Genomic DNA, 20,373 nt, shown 5'->3' with positions numbered 1-20,373 from the left:
TCACACAGACTTCTAACTGGGCTCATTTAACTCAGACTATCAAACTGCCAATGACTGACCACCTTTAAACTTTCTGGCCACGCCCTAGCAACCACTTTTGGACCCTAGAAACCGTCCCATAGACTTCCATTGCAAAATACTCTCATTGACTTTACATGGGATCAAACTTTGTGAGCTCATAACTCTGCATCAGACTGTCCTACAGACTAATGGCTGAGCTCATTTAACTCAGTCTAGCCAGCAGCCAATCACTGATGGCCTTTTAACTTTCTAGCCACACCCTAACAACCAGATACTGCACCCTAGCAACTGTCCCATAGACTGCCATTAAATAGGTTCAGACTGATATTGTCATGCTGCATTGTGATAGAGACATAGGGGTTGTTTTTAACTGTTCATACTGGCAAGAAGCTTGTATACATCATCAGTCTAAGCTGTCAATCAACTCCATAGCAACAAAACAGACTAACCTAGCAACGATATGACACCAGCTATATCTCAGCATCAGAACATCGTAGAGAGGCGGGGGTTGGCTTGTTTGACTCATGCTCGCACACTATCTATCTATCTATCTATCTATCTATCTATCTATCTATCTATCTATCTATCTATCTATCTATCTATCTATCTACATCTTTCTATCTATCTATCTATCTATCTATCTATCTATCTATCTATCTATCTACATCTATCTATCTATCTATCTATCTGTCTATCTGTCTGTCTGTCTGTCTGTCTGTCTCTATCTATCTATCTATCTATCTATCTATCTATCTATCTATCTATCTATCTATCTATCTATCTATCTATCTATCTATCTATCTATCTACCTCTATCTATCTATCTATCTATCTATCTATCTATCTATCTATCTGTCTGTCTGTCTGTCTGTCTGTCTGTCTGTCTGTCTGTCTGTCTGTCTCTATCTATCTATCTATCTATCTATCTATCTATCTATCTATCTATCTGTCTGTCTGTCTGTCTGTCTGTCTGTCTGTCTGTCTGTCTGTCTGTCTGTCTGTCTGTCTGTCTGTCTCTATCTATCTATCTATCTATCTATCTATCTATCTATCTATCTATCTATCTATCTATCTATCTATCTATCTATCTATCTACCTCTATCTATCTATCTATCTATCTATCTATCTATCTGTCTGTCTGTCTGTCTGTCTGTCTGTCTGTCTGTCTGTCTGTCTCTATCTATCTATCTATCTATCTATCTATCTATCTATCTATCTGTCTGTCTGTCTGTCTGTCTGTCTGTCTGTCTGTCTGTCTGTCTGTCTGTCTGTCTGTCTGTCTGTCTGTCTCTATCTATCTATCTATCTATCTATCTATCTATCTATCTATCTATCTATCTATCTATCTATCTATCTATCTATCTATCTATCATGCTAACAATATGCTAATTCATGCTAGAAACATGCTAGTTACATGCTAATTCATGCTAGAATCATGCTAGTCACATGCTAATTCATGCTAGAATCATGCTAGTCACATGCTAATTTATACTAGAATCATGCTAACAACATGCTAATTCAGGCTAGAATCATGCTAGTCACATGCTAATTCATGCTAGAATCATGCTAGTCACATGCTAATTTATACTAGAATCATGCTAACAACATGCTAATTCATGCTAGAATCATGCTATTCACATGCTAATTCATGCTAGAATCATGCTAGTAACATGCTAATTGATGTTAGAATCATGCTAACAACATGCTAATTCATGCTAGAATCATGCTAGTAACATGCTAATTCATGCTAGAATCATGATAACAACATGCTAATTCATGCTAAAATCATGCTAGTAACATGCTAATTCATGCTAGAATCATGCTAACAACATGCTAATTCATGCTAGAATCATGCTAGTAACATGCTAATTTGTGCTAGAATCATGCTAGTAACATGCTAATTTATGCTAGAATCATGCTAGTAGCATGCTAATTCATGCTAGAATCATGCTAAAAACATGCTAATTTATGCTAGAATCATGCTAGTAACATGCTAATTCATGCTAAAATCATGCTAGTCACATGCTAATTCATGCTAGAATCATGCTAGTCACATGCTATTTATACTAGAATCATGCTAACAACATGCTAATTCAGGCTAGAATCATGCTAGTCACATGCTAATTCATGCTAGAATCATGCTAGTCACATGCTAATTCATGCTAGAATCATGCTAACAACATGCTAATTCATGCTAGAATCATGCTAACAACATGCTAATTCATGATAGAATCGTGCTAGTAACATGCTAATTCATGCTAGAATCATGCTAGTAACATGCTAATTCATGCTAGAATCGTGCTAACACCATGCTAATTTATGCTAGAATCATGCTAGTAACATGCTAATTCATGCTAGAATCATGCTAGTAACATGCTAAATCATGCTAGAATCATGCTAACAACATGCTAATTCATGCTAGAATCATGCTAATTAATGCTAAAATTATGCTTGTAACATGCTAATTCATGCTAGAATCATGCTAGTAACATGCTAATTCATGCTAGAATCATGCTAGTAACATACTAATTCATGCTAGAATCGTGCTAACAACATGCTATATCATGCTAGAATCATGCTAGTAACATGCTAATTCATGCTAGAATCGTGCTAGTCACATGCTAATTCATGCTAGAATCGTGCTAACAACATGCTAATTCATGCTAGAATCGTGCTAACAACATGCTAATTCATGCTAGAAACGTGCTAGTAACATGCTAATTCATGCTAGAATCATGCTAGTAACATGCCAATTCATGCTAGAATCATGCTAACAACATGCTAATTCATGCTAAAATCATGCTAACAACATTCTAATTCATGCTAAAATCATGCTAGTAACATGCTAATTCATGCTAGAATTATGCTAGCAACATGCTAATTTATGCTAGAATCATGCTAACAACATGCTAATTCATGCTAAAAACATGCTAACAACATGGTAATTCACGCTAGAATCATGCTAACAACATGCTAATTCACGTTAGAATCATGCTAATACCATGGTAATCTATCTATCTATCTATCTATCTATCTATCTATCTATCTATCTATCTATCTATCTATCTATCTATCTATCTTTTCATACTTTTAAAAACTGTTTAAACTAAATTAACTATTACCGTCAGGCTTTCACAAGCCAGCCTCAAAGTTTGTTCTCAAACTTTAAGAATCTAGTTACCATCTACACCTTCCCCAACACTAAGCCCAACTGTCAAAGTTATTAACGTCTATACCTACTCCACGAGTAAACCCAACCATCACAGCACAGTTATTAACATCTATACCTTTACCAACCCTAAAGCCAACGCCAGTTATTGACATCTACACCTACTCCACACCTAAACCCAACCATCACAGTTATTACCATCTACACGTTCCCCAACCCTAAACCTAACAATCACAGTTACTAACGTCTACACCTTCTCCAACCGTAGACCCAATCATCACAGTTATTACTTTCTAATGCCAACAACATTTCGTTGTGACATCTCGCATGGTTTAATTGGATCTCAATAACTGCAAGTTATCCCTTTACTGCTAGTTACGCCTCTACTATAAGTTACGCGCCTTTTATGTTAAGCCCCTGTCTTGCAGTCCACAGACAGATACACTTGCCCCAATCAGGTCTGGTATAGTAACTTTAGTTACTGTTTAATCATGTACAGTATAAAGCGATTTGTTGGCTTCGCCTAAAAAAGTGAATAAACCCTTGCCTTAAATTTCACTCATTCATTAATTTTCCTTCGGCTTAGTCTCTATTTCAGAGGTCACCACAATAAAATAAACAGCCAGCATATGTTTCACGTGACGCAACGGATGCACTTCCAGCCGCAATCCAGTACTCCACACAAAAATGCCAACTGGCCCAACCGGGACTCAAACCAGTGATCTTCCTGCTGTGAGGCGACAGCGCTAACCACTGAGCCACCATGCCACCCTTTGCCTTTAATTTATTAGGTAAAACTACAATAAAATAAAGTCAACTTAAATGTTTCAAATTACAAGGTACTCATGTTTTTAAGTAAACTCAACTTGTCGCTTTTAAGGCAATATATTTACTCACTTTTTTAAAGCAACTAATTGCTTTTTAGAGTGTATATGTGATGCCATAATATCAATATGGAAAAAAATCTCCAAGGAATGCTTCCAGCACCTTGTTTAGGCACTTCTGAAGGCCGCTGTGATTCTAGAAAGGTGTACCTAATAAAAACGGTGGTATTTGGACAACATACCGTTCCAAACACCATGACATTCAATTGGAATCCATACACCTTGTAAAGATTTCTGTGCGTCCTTCCTGCAGCATCACTGGAATAGCGAGCAAATCTGAGAAGATATTAGAGATATTCAACATAAGAACTCCTTTTGATGGATATTTAAACATATCTGAAATTTTTGTTGTAATCTATGTATTTCTTTATATTCTTTATATTTCACAATCATACTCTTTTCACATTTACGAGGTACTGAAGGTAGCTGAAGGCATCATAGCTGGGTAAACTTAGAGCGCAGTAAATGGGAGAGTACAACAAATACATTTTTTACAACTCTGTTTGCTGAAATAATAAAAGAAAAACTGCTTGATGGTGTTATAAAGACTTTCAGAAAATGGAAAAAAAATTGTGTGAGACTGATGACGGGAGCCAGAGAAGAGAATAACCTCAAATTTACTCTCAGCCCCATAGACGCTGCATTAGAAACACCTTACTTAAGCAGTAATTATTTTTTGTAATTGGGCGCAAACATGATATAACACATTTATAAATGCATATAAATATTCATACATTTTAAAAAATCTAAATTTTAAAAACTTTCAAGGGTTTAGGATTATGATGACTGTAAAATGTGTCATAACAGTCTTGTAAAAAGGTTCTATAGTTGTTGACTAATTTTAAAGGGTAACATGGTATAACCACAATTAAAACTTCTGCAGATGTTGGACAATGAGCATTACATTGTTTCTGAAGCAATCAAGTGTGCATAATCTTCTAATATTGGTCTGTTGAAAAGTCATTATCAAAACTCTGAGAACAATTTTGATCAGCATGTGAATACCTGAAGTTATATCCAGCTGTGACTGGCGTGCTGCTCCCCATAGACATAAAGCTGTACTGAGGATGACAGTCTGAAGTATCCATATCAAAGTCACATGACCACTTAATCACAATCCCAATTGAACCACCCTGGAATTAAAAATAAATATAACATGTAGCATAAAAAGCACATCAAATTAAGTTTAGTACTTCCACCACACATTAAATCCACTCGAATTTCTCACCTTTGCTGCCACTTCTTCAAACCTATATCCAGCTTTGCTCACAATATCTCCCAGCCGAAATACAGGACAGTATGGGTGATGAATTTCGTCATGCAAACAGGTTTTTATATACGACGGATAACCTTCCTTTAGAATATTTGTTCTGAGAGGAACAAAATAACATTTGAGATCATTTATTGATAATAGTTAATCAACTGTTTTATTCAGTCAAGGGTTTTTATATTTAAAGCACACTGATTATCTTACTTGGAGAGGTTGAACTGGGAAAATTTGATGAAGTTCCTTATGTACACAGTAAAGTTTTCAGCTTCTCTCAACATAGTTGCGGCCCTAAAACATTTCACAGCATTTAGTGTTTTTCTTTTATCATTTTGTACTTTATCTCATTTTATTATTATCCTATTCTGGGTATAGCATTGGAAGTGAATTTTAAAAAGTGAGAGAAAACTTTCTTACTCTGGCCGCGAGGGCTTTTCAGTGGGACACCAGCCATATATTTCACATGTGTTGGTTTCATTCCCATCTGTTTTCCTACAGGTGCCGGTTTTAATTCCTAAGTATTCGGAAGAGAATTAATATGTTTTGACATATTTAATACACAACATATATGGATGGAAAACATTCCATGGAGCATGGCTTTATTATGTGAGCTAGACTGAAAAATCAGTTTAAATTCATACCATTTCCAGCCCTAACAGCCTCTCCTTCTGTGCAATTGTCGTCATGGGTGCATGTGCTAAACGGTACAGAGGGGCTCTAAAACAAGACAGACCACTGTTCATTTCAATATATTGACATATTTCCAACTGAAATGGAGTGAAAGATGAGAGAAGGGGCGAAAAATAAAACCCCGCCCCCTACTCAATGCTCCATTTTAGTAAAATAAAGTACTTCCAACTGAAATGGAATAGCCTCCTGAGACCAAAAAACGTTTTTTTTTTTTGTTTTTTTTTTTCTCTGTGATTTTCTACATCCTTTGGGTTAAAAATTCTACAATTTAGTTTTTTTACATTTAGTTTTTATTTTTAATTTTACAGCATGTCCACTGTAGTGTTCCATAGGACCATTTTAGTTCGAAACAACTGCCAAACTAAGACAACAAAACTGTACAGGATATGGCTGTAAAGGGATATTAATACAATATTAATGTAAAAAAAAAAAACAAGAGGCATTTTTTCCTTTTGTATTTAAAATCCTGAAACAGTTTAGTCTGAAAGAGAGCTGAACTCAAAAAAAAAAAAAAAAAAAAGAAGTGATGTTATTGCACATGATGTTGTTGAGTTTGTAAAAACAGACTCAACACAAAAAAAAATTATTAAAACTTGTCATTTTCTAATTGTCTTTAATTCTCTAATTATCTGATTGTCAGACTCTAAATCAGAGTCTCCCTCAACTTTTTTATAAAGAATCCTCTCTGCTTCAGTTCTGCCCCCTAAAACATGCAGACATTAATTACATTAAGATGGTCCTGGTGTACACTATAGTGGACACAGAGGTTACGTTAACAAAATATTTTTATATTGACAGATTTTTTTCAGCAGTGATGGAAACATCTGAAGGTGATCCGTCATTTTGCTGGAATATGCTAAGGGTGATCTAACGTAATTTGTGGCTAACTGTAATTCCACTCCTGTCCAGCTGATGGCGATTGTCCCTTTGTCACCGCTGCGTACAGTTGCAGCTGAGTGAGAAGTTTCTTTAAACGACCAAATAGTTGTGATATTAATAATAAAGGTAAAAAGGAGGAAGTGATGCAGTGGACTATAAAGAACAAACAGACAAAAATCCTCAGTCGCCGACAGATGTTACAAGCCAACTAAACTGCAGCGAGGAGGTCAGGTGCTTTGAAGTGCGTTGTGAGCACTACCGAATGCAGAGGGGTGCAGAAGGAGCGCGTGCTGTAGTATTTTTTCCCGGTGAAACGAGTGTTTGCAGGATCGGGAAATGCCACATTTAGAGAATCCAGCAAACTTTGTTCTGAACACAGCCTTAGGAGAAATGTGTCCTAACTACAAAACGCTGACTGAAGTGTTGCTAATTCCGGTGTTTGGTCGCGAGAAGTCGACTCTCAGAGGCAAAGACACAGAATTTAATGACAACTGCCTCTGTATCAGTCTTCCTTGATGCGTTTGATTACACACAGGCAAACACCCAGTTCAAGTCGACGCAGGAGGAAGATATGAGTTAAGGCAGATAAGAGTTTTTGTTCATTAGTCAAATAAATAAATGAATAATTTAGCCTCTATGCTCGTCGTGCAAGTTCATTATTAAAATATGAATGAAAAAAGCGATTAGAAAGTCTGCAAACTAAATAACGATCAATAATACAACAATAGGTTATGACGGAATCTTTACAACCCTCTCCGTTCAAAATGATGGACAATGAGAAAGTCTAAAACGATATCTGAGGACATTTAAAAAAGGATGATATTTTGAAACACAAAAGGTAACAGCTTTGAAAGCTAAATGTACTGTTCCTGACACTTTAATAAACAAATATATATTTAGTAATAATAGTAAAAAATCATTTTAAAAGCTTCATTTTACATACCTCTCCCCTTCCCATATAATGTGGTGTTTTGTATGTTGCATTGTCGCCCTTTTTGGATGCAGTACAGGAACTGGTTCCTAGCATGGCAGCCCATTAAATGACATATCACTAGTAAGCCCAGGATGTCATTTGAACAGTACAACAGGATTTGACAAAGTAGCTCAAAAAATTCAAAGAAAATTCATGAAAATGCAATGTCCACTTCAGAGAACACAAGTCAATGGGCGGGGTCTCAGGAGGATATTGAGTAGGGGCAGGGTTTTATTTTTGCCCCTCCTCTTATCTTTCACTTGCAGCAAACTAACGATTGTAGAGGCATGGCTAAAAATGTTATTCAAGCCAACAAACTGACATCATCAGATAAGGGCTCTCAATCCATAGCGGTTTCGTTCAAATTTTCCAGACACACTCAATCACTTTTTTTTTTTTCTCGTGAATTTACTTTTAAATTTTGGTTTGACATCCATACTTGGCTTTCATTAAAGATGATTTCAGATGATTTACGCAGCGGGTGCCCTTTCAGCCGTAACCCATCTCTGTGAAACATTCACATACACATACTCATACACTACAGACAATTTAGCCTAACCAATTCACCTGTAGCGCATGTCTTTGGACTGTGGGGGAAACCGGAGCACCCAGAGGAAACCCACACGAAAGCAGGGAGAACATGCAAACTCCACACAGAAACACCAACTGACCCAGCTTGGCTCGAACCTGCGACCCAGCGACCTTCTTGCTGTGAGGCGACAGTACTACCTACTGCACCACTGCGTCGTCTCACCACGGCCAATTTAAGTTTATTCAATTCACCTGTAGCGCATGTCTTTGGACTAGGAGAAACCGGAGCAACCAGAGAAAACCCATGCGAACAAGGGGAGAGCATACAGTCCACACAGAATTGGCAACTGACCCAGCCGGGATGCGAACCAGCATTGTTCTTGCTGTGAGGTCCCTGTGCGTTACTGAGCCACCGTGTCGCCTCTAAAGGCCTTAAATTCTAACCTAATATTTGATTAGATTTTTTTCATCATTTATTTTTAGTATGGTAAACATAATTTGATTCTATCTGCACTATAAAAAGTTGTTTACTCAACTTAAAATTGTAAGGCAACTTGCTGCACATCTTTTTTTGAGCTGACTCAGCTTTTAACCCAAATACTGCACTCGATTTGGCTTAAAAGTCAATTTGCCTAACATGTTGTCTTACAAATTTAATTGAGTCAACTTTTTACAGTGCAGGTAAAAGTCTAAATAAAAAAATATGTATAATCAGATATTAAATTAGAATTATTAAAATGTTCATAATTAAACAGGAGTTTTGATATATTTGTGTTTTGAGTTTATCTTAAGATGTAAATGAATGACAAAAGGCATTAATATTTACTTATTATCTAACAGAAGATAAGCAGTTTTAAAAAAAAAGTTAAATTTACCGATGATGTGAGGTTTCGATTGTATTGTTATTTTTTATTTCCTGTTTTTCTATTTCTGGCGACACAGTGGCTCAGTGGTTAGCACTGTTGCCTCACAGCAAAAAGGTTACTGGTTTGAGTCAGTTGCCATTTCTGTGGTAGAGTTTGCATGTTCTCCCCGTGTCTGTGTGGGTTTCCTCTGGGTGCTCCGGTTTCACTCACAGCCCAAACACATGCACTACAGGTGAACTGATTAAATTAAATTGGCGTAGTGTATTTGTGTGTGTGAATGAGTGTATATGGATGTTTTCCAGTTTTGGGTTGCAGCTGGAATGGCATCCGCTGTGTAAAACATTTGCTTGTTAAGTTGGCGGTTCATTCCGCTGTAGCGACTCCGGATTAATAAAGGGACTAAGCCGAAGTCAAATGAATAAATGATTTATGTTATTGTATTTCTACTAAGAACCCATGGGAAAATCTTGAATGATACGGTGATGAATTATTCTTCCTGGCTCTGAGGTCATTTTTGCATCACAAGATTTTCCTGTTTAAATTTATCTGTTTTTTTTTATAAAAGCAGTCAATCATTTTGGCTTTACTGTTTCAGTCCAATTAATGTATCTCGTTAAACTCGACAAGAACTTAAAATAGTCTAAACCAGCATAAAGCTCCATTTGCACTGACAGAATCCAATTCTGCGTCATTGAGACACTGTAAACAACACAAGACACCAGTTCATCAGTCAAACATATCCATCTTGTGTATTTAGGAAAACAATAAGAATATAGCAGAGTGAAATGGACAATGTAAACACCCTTATATCATGCAATTGTTAGGCACACATTTAAAAGCGCGAACGTCCCTTGAGACTGATAACATAGGAAATGGTGGCATGGAAATTGACGTTGTCAAACCAGCCATCAACAAAATCAATCAGTAATCCTTATTAATGGGATGGTAAAAGCCATGTAGTGTTTTTTTTTAAGTAATCTGCACTGTACATCAGCGGTGATATACATATACATGCATATAATACCACAGTGCTCTTAATGGCCTGAAGGGAGCTATAATGTACAAATTGGTTTAACATTTGCAGTAACTGATAGCAAATACTTTAAAGTGAATGTATTTGAGAAAATAGAAATTTGTTTAAAAATGAATCAATCAAATGTTTTGATAAATGATGATAACAGAGTTCAGCCTTACCTCTGGACATGTGGTTAATGTTTGGTTTGGTGTTTCAATGAAGTTGGTTACTACAAAAAGAAACTTCCCACCCTGAAATGGAAATTAACCAAAACATTTGATAAATAAAGCAAATTCACGAAGCAAATCATTAAATATCCGGACTAACTCTGACTCCAGTGTGGTTTATGACTTACATGGTCTGGTATAACGTATTCCTCTGGTCCCCATAGATCTGAAAAGGTTGTATTGACACGCGCGATTCCTTTAACTTTAGTTACCACAGAGCTCTCGATAGTGTCGTCCACGACTTGGTATCCTTTCTTTGTCACAAACACCCACCTGTTCAGAATAAACGTGTTCAGTCAAACCATAAGAACAACGAAATTCTTTCATAGATATCATTAAAGTTCAGCTAAACGAAGTAATGATGACTCTTACCCAATCAGATAGCACATGATGATGAGTTGAAAGAATCTGTATAAAAGTCCAACTATTTTATTCTGAGTGACCACATATCTGACTGTAGTGTAGTTGAAGAGATACAGTAGAGGATTACTGCACCGTCGAGCCATTCCTGCTTCTGCCGCTGCTGCTGGACAAATGATGCTCTCTCTGACACACACACACACACACACACAAACACACACACCCCCTGCATCCTGAGAGACACATTAATGTGCATCACGTGATTTCACTGTTTACATCTCATATCCATAATATCACAGTTACAGTTAATAAGAATTAAGGCCATTCAGATTAAACTATACAGCTTGAAATTAATTTTACATTACTTAATTAAAATACATTTAAATGCATTTATAGAAATATTTCTTATTAAGTTAAAATGGATTGACTAAAAAACGAAAACTCAAATTACAATTACTGAAAATTTTATATAAATAATGTTCAAATTACAAATTAAAAACTGAAAAAGGCAATGAAATTGCTAGAAACATAAGGCTGTTTTAAACTGTTTTTAAAATTATATTGTGCATTAACTAAAATCTAATTTAAAGGGCACCCATTTTATCTCTTTTACAAGATGTAAGATAAGCCTTTGGAGTCTCCAGAATGAGTCTTTAAATTTTCAGCATAAAATATCCATCAAATTATTTATTATAGCTTCCAAAATCTGCCCATTTTGTTGTCTGAATACAGTGTAGCTGTTTTTTATTTTTTTATTTTTTTAGATCTCATCTGTTTCGTTTATATTAGGTTATATTAAGTCTGCAAAATTAAGGGCGGGGACACTTGAGTGACAGCTAGGTCTCACTGGCTGCCGACACTTCACCTCAGCTGATTCCGGCTGATTAGCCGCTGAACTTGGCATATACATTGAATTTTCTTTTTTTTTTATGTGACTTTACACGGTCCATTTTTTTATTATTATGTCTTACAATTATCAGATGATATGGCACGCATTTTCCTCTTGTAGAAAAACGTCATAAGACCAATGTTTTGACGCTAATGTATTACAACTGTGTTAAGTCTAAACACTTTATTGATATAAAACACAACCAAGCACATGTGGTCAGAACACAATTGAGTAGCAGGTAATGAAGTATTAGGCGTTTCTCCCAAAGCCTGTCAAAGCAAAATGCTAGCAGGTCTGTAGATTCACTCACGCTCCGCCTCTTAGCCCTTGTTTGGTATCCCTGGTCGGTGCGATGATGCGTGAACAAAATGGCGATGGTTGGCAATGCCTACTTGCAGCTTCTTTTGCATTCTTCAAAAACCTATGGGTGACGTCAAGGATACTACATCCATATCTTTTACAGTCTTTGGATACAGCAGACAAACAGCAGTCAGTGATAGAGACAGACACGGATGAAGCTGAAATTTGTGGTGGAGTTTATTCAAGCCTTTCTGAGATGATGAGTCACACACAAATGCCGTTTGCATTACACACAGAAATATATATGCGCGTTTACTGATACGATGTGGCTGTGGTGATTACATCAAGAATTACATAGCAATTTTACTGTCTTTATTACAAATGTGCTCGGTTATAAAATGCACAGAGAGTTAAACAGATATTTTTAATCCCAGTTTCTACGAAAAAAAAAAAAGTTCTGTGGACATGTATACATGTTACTCCTACGTCACGTTGCGGTAGGCCTTAAAATCACTGAGATTTGGATACTAATTTAACATCAGGAAATAAAAAAGACTTAATGTGTTTATTTCACTCCAATATGACTGTGGACACACTATTCACACAGTTCTGTCCAAACAGCTTACAAAAGTTAATTTACATCGTTAGTGCCCTTTAAAACTTACAACAACAAAAAATATACTTTTCTAAAGTAGTTTTATCTTAGTGAAATGGGCTCTGTGCACAGCTAGTTTTACTTTTGTTTTTACTGCATCGATGTTGTAATGTAATATATTCAGTTAAATAGACTTAAGCTTCATTTAGTTTTTCAAGCGTAAAATTAGATGAAAGGCCATTGTAATTGCTACCACTGCCATATTTTAAAGGGCCATGACAACCCCCACTTTCGGTTCAGGTCCACCTCAGAATTGTTTCAAAAGATGCATCATAGTGGGCGTGGAGCTCCGCAAGCAAAGGGCAGGAGTGGGCATGGCCTGCAGAGCAGGGGAGAAGGAAGGGAGCGAGCAACTGTTGTCAGTCGGTTCACAAAATGAAACACAAACCATGCGGAGATCCATGATTTATAGTTTACAAAGTTATAATGCAAAGAAATAAACAGGAATTTAACCCCTGCTACATTTGGTGTTTTATTTACACACCACCACAACTATATCATTATACAGATAATCGTGTTCATATAAACATTAAGTGAGGACTTTTCCCTCAGTCCCCGGGTCTGAATGCAGACTCAGTGCAGCAGGTCTCTTGCCCTGTCTATTTTAACCATTAGCCCTGCTGGTAACCTGGAGGATTTAGGCAAACAGCAGCACGGCGATGTGTCTAAATGTGAACGAACTCCTGATAAAAGACAATGTCCGCCATTCTCCAATTCTCTTACTGCTCTTCGGACAAAAATGCTTGCAGCACACACAACTTTGTACTTTGTACTTCTGTATTGGCCCAGACAGGATCGCGGGAAAAAACATGCAACAAACCCCGTGGATCATGGAAACAAACACATACTACCCATCATGAATGGCTAAATACTGCGTGTCGTGGGTCCGCCGGACACGTCTCACCCAGTCATCAACGTAGGATTTCACAGTTGAGCTTGGCACTGGCAGCCAGGTCTGCTTTGTCTTTAGAAAGCACATGCTCTCACGAATAAGTAGCCGGCTCTTCTCATAGGAAAAGAAAACTCTGCTAAGAATAATAATGAGAAACCAACGCGTCATCTTTGCACTTGCAGTTCTTCTACGTCGCCGATTTTGATCACGCCCCAAAAATCATTTTAAACCCGTAAGCTGAAATTAGCTGACAAAAGCTCAAAATTATCCAGTTTTACCCACATTTAAAGCTGACAGGTGCTAACATTGTCCTAACTGATGCTCAACACACACAAAACTGTTAAAATCTCAAAAAAAGAACTCAAGGGTTTCGTGAACCTATAAAGACTTATTCTTCTAGTCCGACCTGACCTTCATATATACCGTATATCTAACAGGCAGTGAAGATCGCTGATTTTTAAAGAAATCAGATCTTAAATGCGATAATTTTGTAATGGACACACACACACACACACACACACACACACACACACACACACACACACACACACACACACACACACTTACAACTGACTAACACTATTGTAATTTATTTTAATATTATAAACAATATTATTGCGTTAAAAATGTTTGGCTGTGGTGAAAATTTTGCTAAATCACTAGTCCAGTTTAGCAGACTTTTATATTAAAACATTCCGCTCTTGCTTAAGCCGAAAAGAAGCCCATTGCTTCATACTTCACACACATCAGCAGGGTTCGCTGTTAGCAAAAGTTTCACACACTCACCTCAATCCATACATATTCTGTTGGACTTTATCACGGATCAGCTGATCTCCACTAAACACTAAACCAAAAACAAATCATGTCTAAATACGAAGAGGTTGCCGTTCATGGCTACGAGGAGTTTTGTAAAGCTGTGTCTGACAGAAAAGGGAAGGAGATTTTCGCTTATTTTTCTGGAGATAAAGACGAGCATGGCAAGAGCTGGTGTCCGGACTGCGTGAAAGGTACAGTGTAAAAACATTATACAGCAGTTGTGCTGCTTCACAATCCTAAAAGAGTATCTTCCTTTACCCCCTCCTGTAGCAGAGCCAGTGGTCAGAGCAGAGCTGCCTCATCTGCCAGAGGGGACTGTCTTCATTTACTGCCAAGTTGGGGACAGACCTTAGTAAGTTCACCACACATTGAACTAGATTAAACAGGAATATCTGATGCACACATATGCTTTTGTTCATTAGGTGCAATATTAGGTTAGGACAAATTGTGTCTTTGTCAATATTAAAACTGTCTGTACATCTTTACTGGACTATGGTGTTTGAAAGGGGATATTTTGCTTACATCTCATTTTATTTTGTGGCCTAGTTTAGGTTTCAGATTTCCTTTCAGCTTTGGTTAAAGCCAACATGAAATGAACGTAGCAATAGTATTTTCTTCAGAGTGAAACTGCTTCTCAAACAAGGAAAAAAGCACATAGAGGTATATTATTAGGGAAGTTATTTTTATATTTGGATATTCAGACATTCTACTTAATAATATAATTTTTAGAAAAGTATTCTTTGCAAATTCTAAATAGGAAAATCATATTAGCAGCAAATGACCATCAAAGTACAGCATTGTTCACAGTGAATTAAATGGATTTAATGTTGTTAAGAAGTCATATTTGCATGCTAAATCCGATTGAATATTCAAAGTAACATGGTAAACAATATAGAGACTACTAAATATACGAATGTGTGAGTATAAAAGCAACTTTACCTCAATAAAAAGCATATAGAAATTTATAGTAAATAGTAGGGATGCACCGATCGATCGTCTGGAGATCAGTATCGGACGATAATCACATTTTATGACTTGATCGGTACTCTCCAATCTCATGAACCGATTACAAATGTTTGTTTATGAGTTTACAAGCAGAGAAAGATGCACACCAAACATCATAAAACAGTAGTTTATAAGCCAATTTTCTTTCAGTAAAGAGTAATGGATTTATAGGTGCGCATTTTAACTTTTTATGCATCAAATATGCCCTCCAACTTTTTTCTTAATTGAGACATGTTGAATTCTTCCATCATTTGCAGTGTTTCTACATTGCATTGTTAATCATTTCTTACCAATTTATAATCAGTTTTATGTGATATTTTCTCTAAGGTTCTTGATATCGGCTGCAAAAATCCTGATTGGAGCATGTCTAGTAATACTATACTATAGAAAAGCACTTGGATCTATCTGTTGCTGTAATACTGTATAATACTAATGTACTACTAATATCCAGATGTTCTGGTTTACAATACAGTTTCATAAAAGTATTCTTTGCCAATACCAAAATGGAAAATTATATCATCAGCCAATAACTATCAAAGTAGGGGCTAAATAAAAAGAAAATGAATGAATGAAGTACAACATTGTTGTTTATAGTCAGTTAAATAGTGCTAATGTTGTTTTTAAGTTGTACTTGCATGAGATTTTAGACCAAATACTCAAAGTAGCCCAGTTAACATTTTAGGGACCGTGTTACAAGTTACTGAACGAATTTGTGAATATAAAACCAACTTTACCTCAATTTGAGGTAAAACATCACCCACTGTAATATAAAGAAATTACGCAATACTGTAGTTTTTATAAATTTATTAAAAATAAAAACCTGAAAAATCACATGTACATAAGTATTCACATAAGTATTTTGTTTCTTCAAAATCAGTCCTGCCTTTTGGCAAAATCCAGGCAGGGAGTGGCTTCTGTCTGGCCACTCTACCATACAGGCCTGATTGGTGGATTGCTGCACAGATGGTTGTCTTTCTGTGCAAAGTTCTCCTCTCTCCATAGAAAAATGCTGGAGCTCAGACAAAGTGACCATCGGGTTAACGATCACCTCCCTGACTAAGATCCTTCTCCTCCAATCACTCAGCTTAGATTGCCGGCCCGCTCTAGGAAGAGTCCTGGGGCCATGTACAAAGACAAAGATTCATACTAAAACATTGTGACAGAATGTGAATTAGAGGTGCTGCTTTCAGAGGTAGACAGGAGAAAAATGGTGTTATTTGCAAGTTTGTCCTCCAGAATTAATAACAAAAGAAAAAAATATTTGAGTGCAAGAGTTTAGCTAACGCGGTTAACGCAGTGGACTCTGAACATCGCACTGTAAGCAAATTAAAAAAAGAAATGGTCCGATGTAAAACTTTGTAGTATCTATTTAGGCTAAGTACAAATAGCACACCTTGTTGGAATGAGCCAGTTGAGTGATTCCCGCCCTTCATTGTTTGATTGACAGAGACATAATGACTAAAAAGGGCAGCAAATAGTAGAGTAAGTGGCGTAGCTCGTAAAGCACAAGACTACTTGTTTTGACCCGATTGAGGATGAACCCGGATCGATTCCATTGTCTTTTGTCAGTGTCAGTGACTTTTTTTTTTCCCCCACTACATATCAGATTTTGCCTACTCTTCATCAAAAGGAAGACAAGTAGGAATCATTAATAAGTGTGAGTCTTCTGTTAAGCTCGTTTGAGCATCACATATTATTTGCACATTTATTGAATGGAAATGTTTCCGATTCACTTATGCAAATTCATCTTCAGATGGCGCCTTTATAGCAATGTGTGTGCAGTAGATCGCTCCAAATAGATTGCGAAATCCGCAATCGCTGCAAATTGCGCTTTAATGTCTGGTCAACTGCATGGTATGGAAACCTTATATTTATACGTTGTAGTGTGCAATTTAACACAATTGCCTCTAGGAGTCGCTAATGGAAATAAAACAAACACACACAAGAAATGCACGTACGCCAGGCATAAAGTTGGCGTGGACCAACGCACATTTTCACGGTAATTTCATCATTAGTAAATCCAAATGTGAGCGTGAAATCTGGCGTACGCAAAGTTTTTGTGCTTACGCAGCGTTGATACATGAGGACCAAATATCTTCTACTTACGGATGATGGACAATACTGTCGCTGAGGTCTAAAGACAATTCCTTTGTCTTCATGCTTGGTTTGTGCTTTGACATGCACTGTCAACCCTGGGATCTTATATAGACAGGTGTATGCTTTTTCAAATCATGTCCAATCCACTGAATTTACCATAAGTAAACTCCAATTAAGCTGCTAAAACATCTCAAGAATGATCAGTGGAAACAGAATGTACCTGAGCTCAATTTAGAGCTTCACGGCAAAGGCTGTGAATACTTATGTACATGTGATTTTTCAGGTTTTTTATTTTTAATAAATTTGCAACAATTTAGAAAAAAAACTTTTTTCACATTGTCATTATAGGGTATTGTGTGTAGAATGTTGAGAAAATAAATAAATTTAATGCTGTAACATAAAAAAAAATTGGAAAAAGATCAGCGCTAGGAATAATTTCCGAATGCACTATATATATATATATATATATATATATATATATATATATACACACACACACACACACACACACACACACACACACACATATTTATGTGTGTATGTATATATATATATATATATATATATATATATATATATATATATAATAAAAGGAGAAAAATAGTTCCAAAACAAAAGCTTTTGAATAAGTGGCCGACCACTAGCGCGCTCTATTGGTGGATCTACTGTGAGTGACAAGTTGCTTGGCCCTCATGTCTCTTAACTCCTCATCAAGGCCATGAAATAAAAAAATTTAAAATATGATGCAAACTATGCACTATTCCATAAAAAATGTTTGAATAGTTTTAGTGTTGACATCTGCATTCACTTCTTTTTGTCAGCTGGAAGGACTCAAATAATGACTTTAAGAAGACTCTGAAGCTGACTGGAGTACCCACACTCCTGCGCTATGGGACGGTATTCATGCTTCTTGTACTATAAATTTATAATATTGTACTACACGTGGGAATCCACATATATAAGTGATAAATGTGAATGCATTGTAATGCGTTTTGTGTGGTTTTAGCCACAGAAGCTGGTTGAAGAGGAGTGTTTCAAAGCAGATCTGGTTCGGATGATGTTCACTGAGGATTAATGTCCTGTGGTATAGTAACACACTGCTTGATGACACGCTCATTTCAAACATTCCTCTCTGAATGATTGTCGGTTTTTCTACTGTTATTTTTTTGGAAGTACAATCTGTGCTCCTGCTCTGGATTGTTAATCAAACAAATTGTGATCTTGGAATTGTGTTGTGAATTTGCACTGTGGTGATTGTACACATTTTGAAAGCATTGTTCACATAAAAGGCGTTTGCATACAGTGATGCTTTGCTTCATCACTCATTTCAAATGGGACAGTACTTGAAACAGAAAACTAAAGCAGTAAAATTGAATTAAATGTGACATAAAGGAAACACAATAAACTGATTCAAAAAATTCATCTGTGTTTGTTGATTTTGTGTTACAAATGTTTTGCAAAATTGTTTGGAATTATATGTTATTGCATATTTTCTATTATATATAAAAATATTTGGGCCTACATTTTATTTGGAGAATATTTGGTTTATGTTTTAATCAGTTTTCAAGTGAATTTTAATATGATTTAAAATATATTATTAGATTTTTTTAACCATGTTTTGCATTTATGTAAATTTTGTTTGCATTTATAACTTGCATGTATTATTTTCCATTTTTATGGTGTATCTCGATAAATTTTTTTATTACATATTTAATTTTATTCTTATAGTATGAGATTTTACACATTTATCTTTTTAATCAGATATTTTATGTTCTTGTAATGTAATCTGCATTTTTGTCATTCATTTTTATTTATTTTCACAGATTTTAAGCCGTCATTCTGTATTTATTCAGTTTTAATATTCATTTCAGTATTATTATTGAATAATATGCAAATGTTTAGATAATCTATATCTAATTAACTTTGTAAAGTAATTTTTTGTATTTTAGTGGATGTATTATATGAGAGATCTGCTGTAGCTTTTACCAAACAACTGGAGTTTTCAGCTCCTATACTCAAATTTGTTCTGCATAAATCTTTTCTAATGAAGATATTCCTGCATAAAGATTTTTATTTATATATATATTTTTTTTTACAAAATTTTGTAATGCTGTGTCTGCAGGTTTTGTCTGGCCCTGGAAACTTTTGGAGTTTTGGAAACTTTTACGTGGTGACCCCATGGGCCCCCCTGGATGTCAGTTTAAAAACCTTAAAACATGATTTTGTTACTCCGAGAATCTTTTTAATCCATCCATCACCCCAAAAAAGTGATTCATCATCCAAAAGTGTTGTTTCTAAACGCTCAAACTGACATTTGTTTTTATAGATCAGAACCTTTGCGTGCAGTGGCATACGCACCTTCCCACCCACATTTTTGTGTGTACGCCAGTTCCCACGCAATGGTTCTGATCTATAATAAACAAACTTGACAGAAGCATGTTTGCAGCTGTAAGTAAGTATGTAAGTATGTGATTTTATATTGTCCCGTCTTCTATACAGGGCATTAGGACTGACACAGACCACAGCATAAACACTCCTGCTGGCCTCACTTACACCCGCTTACCTTTAGTAAGTAACCAGTCTAGGGCTGCAGGGTGATATGGCTGTGGCAATAGAAGTAAACCTATTTATCTTAAATATTGAATTGATAGTTTTTATAATTATTGTTAAACTTTTTCTAATTTTTTTTTACATCTTTTTATTGTTTTTAGCATAACAAAACAAACAATAACTTTAACAGAACAAACAAACTAAAAAATGGGTAAAAGGCCATTTCACTTAACACAAGCAGCCACACACATCATAATACAATATCTTCCAGAAAGCATAAGAGGAAAA

The 20,373-nt window shown here is 36.0% G+C and overlaps 2 protein-coding genes across 4 annotated transcripts in view; one reads left to right on the top strand and one right to left on the bottom strand.

The window, feature by feature from the left end:
- Window positions 1-12,191, bottom strand: part of p2rx8 (purinergic receptor P2X, ligand-gated ion channel, 8) — a 30,297-nt gene extending 18,106 nt beyond the window's left edge. Inside the window, exons 1-10 of one of the 3 annotated variants that reach the window (XM_087282526.1) lie at window positions 12,081-12,191; window positions 10,894-11,114; window positions 10,650-10,794; window positions 10,474-10,545; window positions 5,982-6,057; window positions 5,758-5,854; window positions 5,548-5,631; window positions 5,302-5,443; window positions 5,079-5,206; window positions 4,256-4,349 (exon numbers count right to left, since the gene is read on the bottom strand). In XM_087282526.1, coding sequence (XP_087138652.1) covers window positions 4,256-4,349; window positions 5,079-5,206; window positions 5,302-5,443; window positions 5,548-5,631; window positions 5,758-5,854; window positions 5,982-6,057; window positions 10,474-10,545; window positions 10,650-10,794; window positions 10,894-11,027 — 972 coding nt within the window. In that variant the 5' untranslated portion in view covers window positions 11,028-11,114; window positions 12,081-12,191. 3 annotated transcript variants of the gene reach the window in all.
- Window positions 12,192-14,374: 2,183 nt separating this feature from the next.
- On the top strand, window positions 14,375-18,955 carry txndc17 (thioredoxin domain containing 17). Its single transcript, NM_001003456.1, is given in 4 exon segments — window positions 14,375-14,624; window positions 14,704-14,785; window positions 18,357-18,432; window positions 18,542-18,955. Coding segments are annotated over 4 exon segments (372 nt in total). The 5' UTR covers window positions 14,375-14,479; the 3' UTR covers window positions 18,611-18,955.
- Window positions 18,956-20,373: the final 1,418 nt, after the last annotated feature.

Source organism: Danio rerio, chromosome 15 (genome assembly GCF_052040795.2).
Source record: "Danio rerio strain M-AB ecotype USA chromosome 15, GRCz13ab, whole genome shotgun sequence".
NCBI lineage: Eukaryota > Metazoa > Chordata > Actinopteri > Cypriniformes > Danionidae > Danio > Danio rerio.
Note: the sequence above shows the minus strand (reverse complement) of the source record. Positions and strands in the feature narration are given on the sequence as shown.